The sequence below is a fragment of the Cetorhinus maximus genome, chromosome 19 (assembly GCF_964194155.1).
Source record: "Cetorhinus maximus chromosome 19, sCetMax3.hap1.1, whole genome shotgun sequence".
Classification (NCBI taxonomy): Eukaryota; Metazoa; Chordata; class Chondrichthyes; order Lamniformes; family Cetorhinidae; genus Cetorhinus; species Cetorhinus maximus.
Genome location: NC_135897.1, coordinates 38,381,761 through 38,397,130, shown reverse-complemented (window position 1 = coordinate 38,397,130; position 15,370 = coordinate 38,381,761). Strand labels below are relative to the sequence as shown.

Here is a 15,370-nt window from a genome sequence, read left to right as displayed (position 1 = left end):
TTATACTCTTTCTTCAACCTCCCATTATACACATACACACCTTCCACCTTCATCAATCAAATTCAAGTTGCCACGCCATCAGAGGATATCAGTAAAAGATAAAAACAAGTTTCACCAAATTGTGATACGAGCTGCAATAAAATATTTGCTCATATACATATACAAATAGTAAAAACAATTTTCTTGATCAGGAAATTTGAAATATGTTGGTAAAACTTATCAGCATTAATCTATCTTTTATAAACAAATGCATGTTTCTAATTAAGAGCTTATACAAGTCTATGTCAATTTAGTTTGAATCTCAGTTTCAAAAAATTGAAATAACTTGGCAGGCAAATACAAACAAATCTCATCTGCCAAAAAAAGAAATTGCACTAAACATTCAACAACCAATTTCAGAATCTGTTTTTAGCAAGCCAACAATCTGGGCTTAATAGCTTTCACGAGAAGAAACATTTACTTTATTTATTTTTGGTGAGGCAAAGCTTATTTTTACAACTAAGAAAATAACATACTGAGTGAAAATGTAAACTATCTTTTGAAAATATCTACACACACAATATGTGTATAAGGAAATTCAATTTCATATGGTGCACGATACTTCAGGAATAGAAAACAATATGATACTTCAATACCATCACCTACCAGCAGCCTGGAGGACCAACTGTAATCTTGCTTTGGCCTGTTCCGCAGGGGGCTGCAAAACAACAAAGATAAACCTACATCAAATATAATGGATCTCTGTATTAATGATGACACAGTCCAAGGGATTTTCATTCATCAAGCAATAAAAGAACTGTGCACAACAATATACAATTCTTTGTGTAATCAAAATGACACAGCATTCAGAAAAACAGTTTGAATGACTGGTGGAACACCCTCAGTTTCTGATTCAGAGTGGAATACAAGGTGCCCATAAAAACACTGACCAGCCAACAATAAACAGCCCAGTTAAAACACCACACAATTTGAAACAAGGTTTTCAGTTAGAAGTTTAAAATTTCTGCATAGCATTACTTAAAATGTATCTTCTTTTAGCAGTACCGTTCTAAAAAAATTGAGGCATAATGAAATATAAAATGTTAAGTTGCCAAAATATAATTAATTGTACTGTGACCAACATTTTGTACAATACCCATCCCACAAATCCAAAAAGTACTCTTGCCACCACTAGTAACATTTATTACAAAAAAAAGGCACTTCATTTTCACATGCATGCTTGGGTATTGCATCTATTATAACAAAGTTCCAACAAATGAAAAAGATGTAAAGTTTGCTTTAATTCTTTGTAGTTTGGGATCATTAGATTATTTGAGGATTTGCATAGTCAGTTCATACACATGTGCCACCAGAGCTCCTTGCAATCCCATTCAGCAAAGAAATGTTCACATTTGCATAATCCTTCAAAGGCATCAACCTCCTCCTCCCCCACACAAATCCTCAGATTTAACACTACAGCTTCAAGTATTATCAAAATTATACTTTCTGCAACTTTGTGTAATGCAAATATATACACCACTTTGTATAATGGTTTTGTTAAGACAAACTGGGAGCATAGAAACATTATAGAGAGACAAAAAAACATCAAAATGTATTCTGTAACATCTGTGAGGTACTTTATAGGGATGCTTTCGAACACAACATACTGTTATGTTTCTGTTTCAACAATTTTTTTTCCTTTCCCTCACCTCCTAGAGACTTTGCAGGGACACTTTCGAATCCTATGCTAACTTGTCAAAATAGCCATATTTATGTATGAGCTCTAGCAGCGAGCATGAACTGGCTATTTGAATAGGGGGACCATCACAGTCAAGCCAGATCATGTCCTCAATTGCCTACATGTAGGTGGGTTGAACAGACTGAATAGGTTCCCTAGCCAATCCCTTCTCAAACCTGGATTGCTAAAGCCCATCGTAGTACAACTGACTGCCATTACCCAGCTGAGAGCAGGTAACTTAGAGCAAGATGGGGATTAGGTTTGGCTACAATAATTGTACTTTTAAGACATATTTATTTCTCGCCTTTCATGGCCACACAATATCCTAAAGCATTTTACAGCTAATTAGGTACTTGCAAAGCACAGTCACCATTGTAATGTAGAAATGTGGGTAGCCAATTTGTGCTAAACAAGCTCCAACAAACAGCAATGTGATGCTGATTGAGGGAATGAATACCTCAATGAATAACTCAGAATGGACTCCACTCTCGCAAAAATGCCTGAAATGCACCAGTCGGTAGCAGTATATGTAAAAATAATAGTCTTTCAAAGTAACAATGGATCACTAATTGCACTGGTGTCAGCTTCAAAATATAATTCACATCAGTAGAAAAACAATAGAGCTCTTCATCATTTCTCAAGAGTAACGCTTTTATGTTAGCCTTGATCTTTGTAATTAACTTGGGAAATGCTAAAATACACATGAATATGCTGGAAAACACAAATTAAATGGAACAAATTTTACAGTCATAACTTCAAAGCTTTTTTTGCTCTGGTCAAAACATTCCTATAATCCATAGATGTAAATAAGTAATTTACATTTGGCATGTGAAGAATACACACTCAATTAAAACTACATTTAAAACTTACTGCAAAGTAAGTGAAAACAAATGAACAGAGCTGGAGTTACAAAACAGACCTATCAATCAGAAATAACTGTAGCCAATGTACGAGTAGCCTTGCTACTCATCATTTAATTTCAATAACCTTTTGCACTGGAAGTTGATGCAAGTTATAGACCCAAATAATGCAGCACCCTCTACAAGGCACCTGGGACATATGTGAAGAGTATACGTAGCTAAGTATCCCCTTAAACAATAAGGTTGAAGAATTAAGTATCACGCAGCGCAGATTCTGAATCTGAAAGTGTATATTACAATGGTGAATTCAATGTCAAATCAGGTACAAAAAGCAAAATAAAGAGACCGATAGAAAGATTGATTAACAGAGAAGAGACAAAGAAAAAGCAAAATATTTTTTCAAAATCTCTAACAACAAAAATCTGAACCAAAGGGACTCTGCACTTGTGCAAGTAAATTTTCATTGGCAAGAAGTTGTTTGCTCGTGACTCAGACTTGTCACGACATTAAGAAGGGTACTTAAGCCTGGAATTGACAAGCCCTAATTTTGCAGTGAGTTTAGCTCAATTCTACGAAGTCAGGACAGGAATATCATGCCATTCAACACATTCGAATGAGGAATCAAATGGCAAGGTGCCATTGGTGTGCAGCTTATGGAGCAGCATGAATCCTGAATATCAACTTGTGGATTTTCTGCTTTTATTTCAGGTTTCTAACAGTGGAACGGTGTCCGTTCCCTTGAAAATCACATTTGAAGCATGGATGGGATCTGGTTTTGTCCCTAACATCAAGGTCCTACCCCCAGGAAGAAAATGCAGCACTGTGGGCCTCAGTGAGGGATCATCAATCCGATTGTTTGAAGAGTCTTGCTGCTGTTTTCCTGCTCACACGGTTTACAGGCCCCTGTACATGGCGTCACACTGCTTCAGACACCTCGCGATATCGTCATTGCTCAAAAACCTGTGAAGCATCATTGGCAGCTGCCAGTGCAGTGAACAGCAAGCACATTCCTTCACTGCTGACCACAAAATCCAGCTATTATTGAATCTGGATCCACCATCTTTATAGGCAGTGCAGAACTGATTACCACGACTTGCTGCAAAAAAAGTTCTTTGCATCTCCCCTTTGGTTCTGCCAATTATCTTAAATCTATGTCATTTGTTGCCAACCCTTCCTTCAGCTGAAAGTTTCCCCTTACTTAATCAATCAAACACACTGAAAATTTTGAACTATGTGTATTAATGTTTCTAGTGTTTCCTGTTTTTACTTGTAGAAAAGCTACTGCAAGGCTTAACCTTAAATTCATAGCATTCCAGGCATCATCAAGGCACCAACTTGCGCAGACATTCAGCAAGGACAACTGTTTCAGTATAACTGTAAAAAATAAGTTACAGTTTTGCAAAATTATTCTTAACTCCTGTTTGGGAACCAACAAAAGGGAAACTAGCCGACAAAACATTAGTGACATCCTGCCAAACTCTATTTTATTTGGTCAAAGCAAAGTAGCTGAAAAAGAAATCAGTGTCAACTTCATAAGTAGAAAAACTGACAACAAAAATGATAGGGCAGCCATATTAAATCACACATGTAATGACAAGGTATACCTGCAATGCTTTTTCGGAGTAAATATTCAAAAAGTCTCCATCAAGCAACAGCAAAAAAAGATTAATTACTTAAATTTACTGAAATGTAGAAGTACACTTTGTGTGCTTGTTCCATTGCAACAGTTTCAGTGATGCTGAGCATGATTTGACAATGAGTGTAAATTGTATTGTATAGCGCAGGCATTTAAAGTTGGCTCAGCAAGAAGCCAAATTGATGACTGATTAAATATAAGTTGTACTTATACAAGAAAAAAAATCTTCATGAGCTGTAATTCAGTGCTCGTGTAGCCCTAGATGGAACTCTCAATACAGATCTAAGTAATGTTAACATCATGTAACATTTATCTTGGTGTAAGTTTAGAATATACACCAAATATTTCCATTACATCAGAAAAATCAAATATATAAATTACTGCATGTCCTATACAAAGATGTCTGGTATGAATTAATTTCCTTGAAAAATATAAAACAGAAAAGACATAATGAATTTGCATTATAGTTAAACTGTATTCCTTTGCCCACAAGCACCGAGTGGAGTTCTGCTTCTGAACAACACAATGACAGAACCCGCAAATGGAATTCTCTCTCCTATCCATCCCTAAAGAAACAAGAACAGTATAACTGAGTCACAAAAAAATTATGTGCATTATAACTGTTTTTCTCAAGCTCAAGATTCAAACACACTGCCATTTGAAATAAGTAGTCCCTATAAACAGGATTCTGCTTGTACCACTTGCTTGTTTATTTACTTGAGTGTTTCCTCTGTGGCTACTTCAAGATGGTAGCTAAAAATAAAAAGAAAACATTTAAGAAAGGGTGCACACATTCACATTTGTTGTATATGTTTATTTTGCTCGCTATGGACAATAATTAGAAGTTGAATGTGGTTGAGGACTTTTATGGAAGAATTCATTAATAAACTTCAATCATCAAATTACGCTGTCCATGGTACAGATCTTGCTTTCAAACACAAACTCCAGCTGAATCTCAACTCACATTTAATTTCTAGCTGCATGTAGATTTTGTCCAGGGAGAGATGGTGGCGTAATGCTAATGTTACTGGACTAGTAACCCAGAGGTCTAGGCTAATACACTGGGGGACATGGGTTCAAATCCCACTACGGCAGCTCGTGGAATTTAAATTCAATTAATAAATTTGGAATATAAAACTATTGGTGACCATGAAACTATCATTGATTGTTGTAAAAACCCATCTGGTTCACTAATAATCTGCCATCCTTACCCGGTTTGGCCTATATGTGACTCCAGGCCAACAGCAACTCTTATCTGAAATGGCTGAGCAATTACCTACTTTGGATGTAAACATGCAATATGTCCAAACCTTCAAATACCATAAAGGAAATTTAAATTCAATGGCCTGGATTATGCTCTGAGGTGTAGGGGCTACACACTGCTGACCACAAGAAAAGTTGCCCACAAAGACTCAGCAAAGATAGAGCATTGAATTTAGGAGTGAATTTGTTTCTGACCCCATCTATAGGGAATCTCTAGTGGCCAGTTACGTTATCAAGCATGCTAAGTAGATTGAAGAATTTCCACAGACAGCAAATCAAGGAGGAAAAGCACAAATTATAATTAACCTAAGTAACCTAAATATGGGGACATAAACAAGGGGTTAAGGTAAAAAAACTCGAATGTCAAACTTTAAAATTTCTTTAGAAATTGTGAGGCAAAGGCACTCCACGTATGTAAAACTAGTTTTTCAGGGTAAGAGGGGTTGTTCACCAGGAACTATGGCTGAAGGCACTGTTAAAACTCAGTTAACTCCCATTGAACAAGGTTTAAATTTTCAATGATTTTACTGTGAGAACTGTGTAAAAAGTTGAGGTTCATTTCAAATCTGATTCGGTGTATGGTGCATCTGCAAAACCTGCAAGACTCACCCTGTGGAGAAGCAGGGTATCAGTGACAGCAAATTGCAGGTTTCCCCTTTTAACCAAACTTGTGCAGCCAGAAGTCACCGTCGGTTTGAGACAGTAATGGTGGCAATGATGGCAGCTGACAATTTCGCTGTCATTGCAACTGCAAATTCCAGGTCATTATCTTTGTGAGAGGCATAAGATCTCTCATCTAGTCACATTATATTGCAACTGCAACTCTAGTGATGAGCAACATCAATAAGAATATAAAAAATAGGAGCAGAAGTAAGCCATTTGACCCCGTGAGTCCACTCTACCATTCAACAAGATAATAGCTGATCCTCCACCTCATCTCCACCTTCCTTCACCATCACAACCCTTAATCCCTCAGTATCTAAAAATCCATCAAGCTTTGTCTTGTATATACTCAGTGAATCAGCATCCACAGCATTCTAGGGTAAAAAATTCCAAAGATTCACAACCCTTTTGAGTGAAGGAATTTTGCATCTCCATCATTAAATAGCCGACTCCATATTCTGAGGCTTTGGCTCCTAGTTCTAGAATCCATAGCCACAGGAAACATCCTCCCAGCATCCACCCTCTCACATCCCTGAAGAATATTATATGCTTCAATTAGATCATCTATACTTCTCAATTCTGGGGAATATAGGCCGAGTATACCAAATATCTCCTTACAGGGCAATCGTCTCATCCCAGGAATCAGTCTCATGAACCTTTGTTGTATCCCTCAAAGCTGAGTTTCTACTTCCTTAGGTAAGGAGGTCAAAGCTGTACACATTATTCCAAGTGTGGCCTCACCGAGGTCCTAATAATTGCAGAGAGACTTGTTTACTCCTTCATCCCAAGCCCATTGTAATAAAGGCGACCATACTATTTGCCCTCCTAATTGCTTGTTGTACCTGCATATTAACTTTGTGATTTGTATGCAAGAACACCCAGGTTCCATCAGTTGTTGAAACTCTCATTCGTGCCTTTGTTACTTCCAGATTCAACTATTACAACACAATCCTGGCTTGCCTGCTACATTGTCCTTGAGGTAATTCAAAGTTCTGCTGTTTGTGTCTTAACTCGCCTCAAGTCCAATTCACCTGTCACCCCTGTGCTCATGACCTTCGTTGGCTCCTGGTCAAATAGCATCCTGAATTTAACATTTTCATCCTTCTTTTCAAATCCCTTCATGGCCTCTCCCTTTCTCTGTAATCTCCTGCAGCCTCACAACCTCCAAGTTATCTGTGTTCATTTAATTGATGGCCACACCTTCAGTTGCCTATGCTTTAAACTCTGGAATTTCTCTCTACATGTCTTTGCTTCTCTATCTCACTTTCCTCCTTTCCTTCTTAAAAGCTAACTCCTTGACCAAATTTTTGGTCATCTGATCTAATATCTCTGCTTGGTTCAGTGACATATTTTGTTTTATAATGCTCCTGTGAAGTGCCTTGGGATGTTTTATGATGTTAAAGATGCTATATAATTATGAGCTGTTGTTCCATATTCATCAATACCCTCGACTTCAGTGGTTCAAGAAGGCAGCTCATTGTTACCTTCTCAAGCGTAATTAAGGATCGGCAATAAATGCTGACCAAGCCAGCATAGCCCACATCCCATGTACAAATACATTTAAAAAACTCAATATAACAAAAGTTAATTGATTTCAACCTTAAAAATTTCAACTGATCCAGAATACGGTCTTTTGAAGGTCAGAGTTCAAGATTTCTTCTATGCATGAAAAAGTGCTTCCTGGTTTCATTCCTAAGCTCTCATTTTAACATTATTGCATCTTGTTCTGGATTCCTTTACTGAAGAAAACAGTTTCTCTGTTATACCTTATCAAATCCCCATCATCTTTAAACAGCTAAATCCCCACCATTTCTTTAAACTCAAGGAAATGGCAAACCAAGTTTATAAAATCTGTCCTCATAATTTAATCCTTTAAAACCTGGCATCATTCTGGTGAATCTGTATTATACTCCTCAAATATCAATATATGCTTCCACATTAGGTGACAGATCATTGAGAATAACAAACAATTTACCAGAGGATCAAAGGTAAGGGGTCATATATTGGGAAGTAGCTCAAAGAACTTGGCAAGTTTGACATAACTTTTTGTAGGCTTTCATGAGTGCAGTGATTCAGTTCTTCAATTTACCAGGAGGCTTTTCACAAGAAGCAAAGGTTTTGGAAAAAGTCTTCCGTTTTAACAAATTTTGAAATTAAAATGTTAAGGAAAAAGTAAAGTCAAATAGGAGCACCTTTTGGCAGAGGAAAAAATAACTTTTCTTATTCATTCACAAGGCGTTGTTGCTGACAAGCCAGCCTTAATTGCTCAGCCCAAATTGCCCTTGAAAAGGTTGTGATGAGCCACCTTCTTGAATACAACCCTGCCAGGCCATTTCAAAGGGCAGTTAGGAGTCAACCACTGTGGGTCTGGAGTCACATATAAGCCAGATGGTGTAAGGATAGCAAGTTTCATTGCTTAAAAGATATTAGTGAGCTAAATGAGTCTTTACAACAATCTAATTTCATGGTGACATCCTGTGAATGCATAAATAAAAAAGGTAACAAAGGCAGAGATGAGGATTTCAGCAGCAAATGAGCGGAGGCAGAGGCAAGGTTGGGCGATGTAACAGAGGTGGAAGCAGGCAGTCTTATTCACGGCACAGAAATGTGACTGAAAGTTCATAAATGACACCAAGGTTGCAAACACTCCGGTTCAGCCTCAGACAGTTGCCAGTGAGATGGCTACCATAATGACTTTTATCAAAGTTACAAATTACATCATATGTGACTGTGAAAGCGGTCAATACCTCTCCTCGTTCTTCTCAACCTGTTTTCAGCCTTTGGCATACTTGACCATCCTCCTTCAATGCCTCTATACCAGAATTGTCTGACATAGGGCACGCAGACCACAATTCAGCCCGCCATGCCTCTCTATCCAGCCTGTGGGCTCACTGTTCAAATCGCAGAGAAGTGGAAGTGACAGGTCTGGAAGGATCTGCTCTTCCAATCACAGGCTGTTTCTCTCCCCCATTTGCTGCTGATAGACTCACCGGTGAAAACTCTGTTTGGACAACACTGCTTCTAAACTATTGTCCAGAAGGTTGGGGCTACACTCACCCAGTTCTGTTCTTATCTACCTAATCGTACGCAGATTATCAGCTGCAATGACTTGTCTTCCTGCTCCTGCACCATTTCCTTTGGTGAGTCCCAAGGATTGATCCTTGGCCTCTTCTATTTCTCATCTGCATGTTGCTCCTCGGTGACAGTATCCAGAAACATAGCATCAGTTTCCACATGTATGCTGACAACACCCAGCTCTACTTCACCACCAACTCACCCAACTCCTCCACTGTCTCTAAATTATCAGGCTGCTTGTCCAACATCTAGTATCAAATAAGTAGATACTGGGAACACCAAAGCCATTGTTTTCAGGCGCCACGACCAATTCTATTCCCTAACCACTGATCCCATCCTATCCTTGGCAACTGTTTGAGGCTGAACCAGGCTGTTTGCAACCTTGTTGTCATATGTGACTATGAGCTGAGCTTCCAACCACATTTCTGTGCCATGACTAGGACAGCCTACTTTTACCTCTGTACCATCACCCAACTCTACCTCTGTCTCACTCCTTTGCTGATGAAATCCTCATGGCATACCTTACCTCTCAACTTGACTATTCCAATGTACTCCTGGTCGGGCTCCCATCTTTCACCCGCCATAAGCTTAAACTCATCCAAATTTCCTGCATCCTCAAAAATCCCAACATGCACCAAATCCTGTTCACCCATCATCCCCTGTGCTCACTCAGCTGCAGTGGCTGCTGATTGAGCCACGCACTGATTATAAAATTCTCAACCTTGTTTTCAAATCCCTCCACAGCCTCACCCCTGCCTATCACTGCAACTTACTCCAACTCTATAACCCTCCAAGATATCTGCACTCCTCCAGTTCTGGCCTCTTGTGCATTCCTGATTTTACTCGCTTCAACACCAGCTGTTAGGCTTTCAGTTGCAAAGGGCCTAAACTCTGGAATTCCCTTCCTAAACCTTTCCAATTCCATTTCCTCTTTTAAGGCACTGCTTAAAACTAATGTTTGACAAAGATCTTTGTCATCTGCTCCAATATTTCCTTTGTGATAGTGCTGCTACTGAGCAAAGGCTGGCCTTTACATTATGCAGTATTTAGACAAATAGATACAAATGTGTATACTGCCCACAACTCCTCACTACAGACAAGAGCTAAAAAAAAGTTCTATTATCCAGAGGGAAAATCAAAATATGTTTTATACAGTTCAGTTTATTAGTTATTAAGATATGGACATTGCTGGTCAGGCTAGTATTATTGCTCATCCTAATTGTTCAAGTGGGTGCTTGTGAGCTGCCTTCGTGAACTACTGCAGTCTGTGTGGTCGAGGTACCCTCTGTTTGGCCTATTTTTAGGGAGGGAGTTCCTGGACTCTTTTCTAGCAACGATGAAGGAAGAGCTAAATATTTGCAAGTCAGAATGGTGTGTGACATGGAGGGGAACTTGGGGGTTGTAGTGTTCCCATGTGCCTGCTACCCTTGCCTCTTGTCCTTGACAGTAGAGGTCGTAAATTTGGTAGGTAATGCTGAAGAAGCTTTTTTGTGTTGTTGCAGTGCATCTAGTAGATAGTACACACTTGCACACTGCGCAAATGGTGGAAGAGTGAACATATGTACATACGAACATACAAATTAGGAGGAGTTGGCCACTCAGCCCTTCGAACCTGCTCATGGCTGATCTGATTTTAACTTCAACTTCACATTCCTGCCTATCCCCGATAACCTTTCATCCCCCTGTTTATCAAGAATCTACCTCTGCCTTAAAGATATTCAAGGACTCAGCCTCAACCATCTTTTGAGGAAGAAAATTCCAAAGAGGCACAACCCTCCGAGAGAGGAGAAATGTCCTCATGTCCTTAATGGGCATCCACTTATATTGAAACAGCGACCCTGAGTTCTAGATTCTCCCACAAGAGGAAACATTCTTTCCACATCCACCCTGTCAAGCCCCCTCTGGATCTTAAATGTTTCTATCAATGCCCTCTTACTCTTCTAAACTCCAGCAGATACAAGCCTAGTCTGTCTAGCCTTTCCTCATAAGACAACCCACCCATTCCAGGTATTAATATAGTAAAATCTTCTCTGAACTGCTTCTAATGCATTTACATCTTTCCTTAAATAAGGAGGCCAATACTATACACAGTACTCCAGATGTGGTCTCACCAATGCCCTGTATAACTGAAGCACAACCTCCCTATTCTTGTTATAAAAACAAAAAACTGCGGATGCTGGAAATCCAAAACCAAAATGCAGAATTACCTGGAAAAACTCAGCAGGTCTGGCAGCATCGGCGGAGAAAAAAAGAGTTGACGTTTCGAGTCCTCATGACCCTTCAAGAGAACTGAGTAATATTAGGAGAGGGGTGAAATATAAGCTGGTTTAAGGTGGGGGGGGTGGGGGGGAGAGAAGTTGGGGGGGGCGGGGGTGGTTGTAGGGACAAGCAAGCAGTGATAGGAGCAAATAGTCAAAAGATGTCACAGACAAAGGAACAAAGAGGTGTTGAAGGTGGTGATATTATCTAAACGAATGTGCTAATTAAGAATGGATGGCAGGACACTCAAGGTACAGCTCTAGTGGGGGTGGGGTGGAAAGACTAACCGGGCATTAAAGGTATAGAATTAAAAATAATGGAAATAGGTGGGAAAAGAAAAACCTATATAAATTATTGGAAAAAACAAAAGGGAAGGGGAAGAAATGGAAAGGGGGTGGGGATGGAGGAGGGAGTTCAAGATCTAAAGTTGTTGAATTCAATATTCCCTATTCTTGTCTTCAGCTTTTCAAATAAATGATAACATTCTACGAGCTTTGCTAATTATTTGCTGCACCTGCATGCTAACCTTTGGTGATTCATGTACGAGGGCACTTGGATCCCTCTGCATCTCAGAGCTCTGCAATCTCTCACCACTTAGATAATATGCCTCTTTTTTATTCGTCCTGCCAAATTGGACAAGCTCACATTTTCCCAACATTATACTCCATTTGTCAGGTCTTTGCCCACTCACCTAACCTTTCTATATCTTTTTATAGCCTCATGTCCTCATCACAACCTACTTCCCTACCTATCTTTGTGTCATCAACCATGCTATCGGTCCCTTCATCCAGATCATTTATATAAATTGTAAAGAGTTGAGCCCACAGCATTGATCCCTGTGGCACACTACTCGTCATATCCTGTCACCTGAAAATGAGTCACTTATGCCTACTCTCTGTTTCCTGTCAGCTAGCCAATCTTCTATCCATGCCAATATGTTACCCCCTGCACCATGAGCTTTTATTTTCCTCAATAACCTTTGATGAGATGCCTTAACAAATGCCTTCTGAAAATCTAAGTACCGTACATTTGCCAGTTCCCCTTTATCCACAGCACCTGTTACTTGTTCAAAGGAACGGGGAGGAAATGGCAGACTGGTATGGTCAGTGGACTATTAATCCAGGGGTCTCAGGTTCAGCAGATGGTGGAATTTGGACCCACCACGGCAGATGGTTGAATTTCAATTCAACAAAAATTTGGAATTAAAAGTCTAATGATGACCCTCAAACCATTGTCAATTGTCGTAAAACCCATCTAGTTCACTAATGTCCTTCAGGGAAGGAAATCTGCCATCCTCACCTGGTCTGGCCAACGTCTGACTTGAGATCAGCAGAAATGTGGTTGACTCTTTAATGCCCTCTGAAATGGCTTAGCAAGCCATTCAGTTGTATCAAACCGCCAAGATGTCAATAAAAAGGAATGAAACCGAACGAGCCACCCAGCATCGACCTAGGCATTGGAAACGACAATGGCAAACCCAGCCCTGTCGACCTGCAAAGTCCTCCTTACGAATATCTGGGGGTGTATGCCAAAATTGGGAGAGCTGACTCACAGACAAGTCAAGCAACAGCCTGACATAGTCATACTCGCAAAATCATACCTGGCAGATCATGTCCCAGACACCACCATCATTATCCTTGGTTATGTCCTGTCCCACTGGCAGGGCAGACTCAGCAGAGGGGGCACGGTGGTGTAGTCAGGAGTGAGTTGTCCTGGGAGTGACGTCGTCTCCGAACTCCACGAAATCTCATGGCATCAGGTCAAATATGGGCAAGGAAACCTCCTGCTGATTACCACATACCACACCCCCTCAGCTGATGAATCAGTGCTTCTCCATGTTGCGCACCACTTGGAGGAAGCACTGAGGGTGGCAAGGGCACAGAATGTGCTCTGGGTGGGGGCCTGAACGTCCATAAACAAGAGTGGCTCGGTAGCACCATTACTGACCGAGCTGGCCGAGTACTAAAGGACATAGCTGCTAGACTGGATCTGCAGCAGGTGGTGAGGGAACTAACAAGAGGGAAAAACATACTTGACCTCATCCTCACTAGCCTGCCTGCCATAGATGCATCTGCCCATGACAATATCAGGAGGAGAAACCACCACACAGTCTTTGTGGAGATGAAGACCCACCTTCGCATTGAGGTTACCCTCCATCGTGTTGTGTAGCACTACCATCGTGCTAAATGGGATAGATTTTGAACAGATCTAGCAACTCAAGACTTGGCATCCATGAGACGCTATAGGACATCAGCAGCAGCAGAATCGTACTCAAAATTGCAATCTGTAGCCTCATGATCTGGTATTTTCCCACTCTACGATTACCACCAAGCCAGGGGATCAACCCTGATTCAATGAAGGGTGCAGCAGGGCATGCCAGGAGCAGCACCAGGCATACCTCAAAATGAGGTGTCAACCTGGTGAAGCTACAAACAGGACAACTTGTGTGCCAAACAGCATAAGCAGCAAGCAATAGGCAGAGCTAAGCAATTCCAGCATCAATGGATTAGATCTAAGCTCTGCAGTCCTGCCACATCCAGTCGTGAATGGTGGTGAACAATTAAACAATTTACTGGGAGAGGAGGTTCCACAAATATCCTCATCCTCAATAATGGAGGAGACCAGCACATCTGTGCAACAGATAAGGCTGAAGCATTTGCAACAATCTTCAGCCAGAAGTACCAAGTGGATGATCCATCTTGGCCTCCTCCAGAAATCCCCACCATCACAGATGCCAGTCTTCAGCCAAATCGATTCACTCCATGTGATATCAATAAACAGCTGAAGGCACTGGGTACTGCAAAGGCTATAGGCCCTGACAATATTCTGCCAATAGTATACTGAAGGCTTATGCTCCAGAACTTCCATGCCTTGAGCCAAGCTGTTCCAGTACAGCGACAACACTGGCATCTAGCCAGCAATGTGGCAAATTGTCCAGTTATGTCCTGTATGCAAAACGCAGGACAAATCCAACCCGGCCAATTACCGTCCCATCAGCCTACTATCGATCATCAGTAAAGTGATGGAAGGGGTTAGCAACAGTGCTTTCAAGCGACATTTGCTTAGCAAAAACCTGCTCATCAACGCTCAGTTTGGGTTCCGCCAGGGTCACTCAGCTTCTGGCCTCATTACAGCCTTGGTTCAAACATGGACAAAAGAGCTGAATTCCAGAGGTGAGGTGAGAGTGACTGCCCTTGACATCAAAGCAGCATTTGACCGAGTGTGGCATCAAGGGGCCCTAGCAAAATGAGTCAATGGGAATTATGGGTAAAAATTTTCCACTGGTTGGAATCATACCTAGCATAAAGGAAGATGGTTGTGGATGCTGAAGGTCAGTCATCTCAGCTCCAGGGCATCACTTCAGGAGTTCCTCAGGGTAGTACCCTCGGCCCAACCATCTTCAGCTACTTCTTCAATGACCTGCTTTCCATCATAAGGTCAGAAGTGGGAATGCTCACTGATGATTGCACAATGTTCAGGTCCATTCACGACGACTCAGATGCTGAAGTGGTGCATGTCCAAATGCAGCAAGACCTGGACAATATCCAGGCTTGGGCTGACAAGTGGCAAGTAACATTCACGCCACACAAGTGCCAGGCAATGACCATCTCCAACTAAAGAGAATCTAGCCATTGCCCCTGACATTCAATGGCATTACCATCGCTGAATCTCCATTATCAACATCCTGGCTACAAAAGCAGATCACAGGCTAAAAATCCTGTGGCAAGTAACTCATCTCCTGATTCCCCAAAACCTGTCCAACATCTACAAGTCACAAGTCAGGAGTGTGATGGAATACTCCTCACTTGCCTGGGTGAGTGCAGCTCCCACAACACTCAAGAAGCTTGACACCGTCCAGGACAAAGCAGCACGCTTGGTTGGCAGCCCTTCCACAAA

At 40.9% G+C, this 15,370-nt stretch overlaps 1 protein-coding gene across 2 annotated transcripts in view; it reads right to left on the bottom strand.

Moving 5' to 3' along the window:
* The window catches only part of rsrc1 (arginine/serine-rich coiled-coil 1), a 450,751-nt gene that overhangs the window by 190,312 nt on the left and 245,069 nt on the right, over positions 1–15,370 (bottom strand). For both annotated transcript variants that reach the window (XM_078563745.1, XM_078563744.1), the window contains one exon: positions 646–697. In XM_078563745.1, the coding sequence (XP_078419871.1) occupies positions 646–697 (52 nt within the window). The remainder of the gene's footprint in view (positions 1–645; positions 698–15,370) is intronic.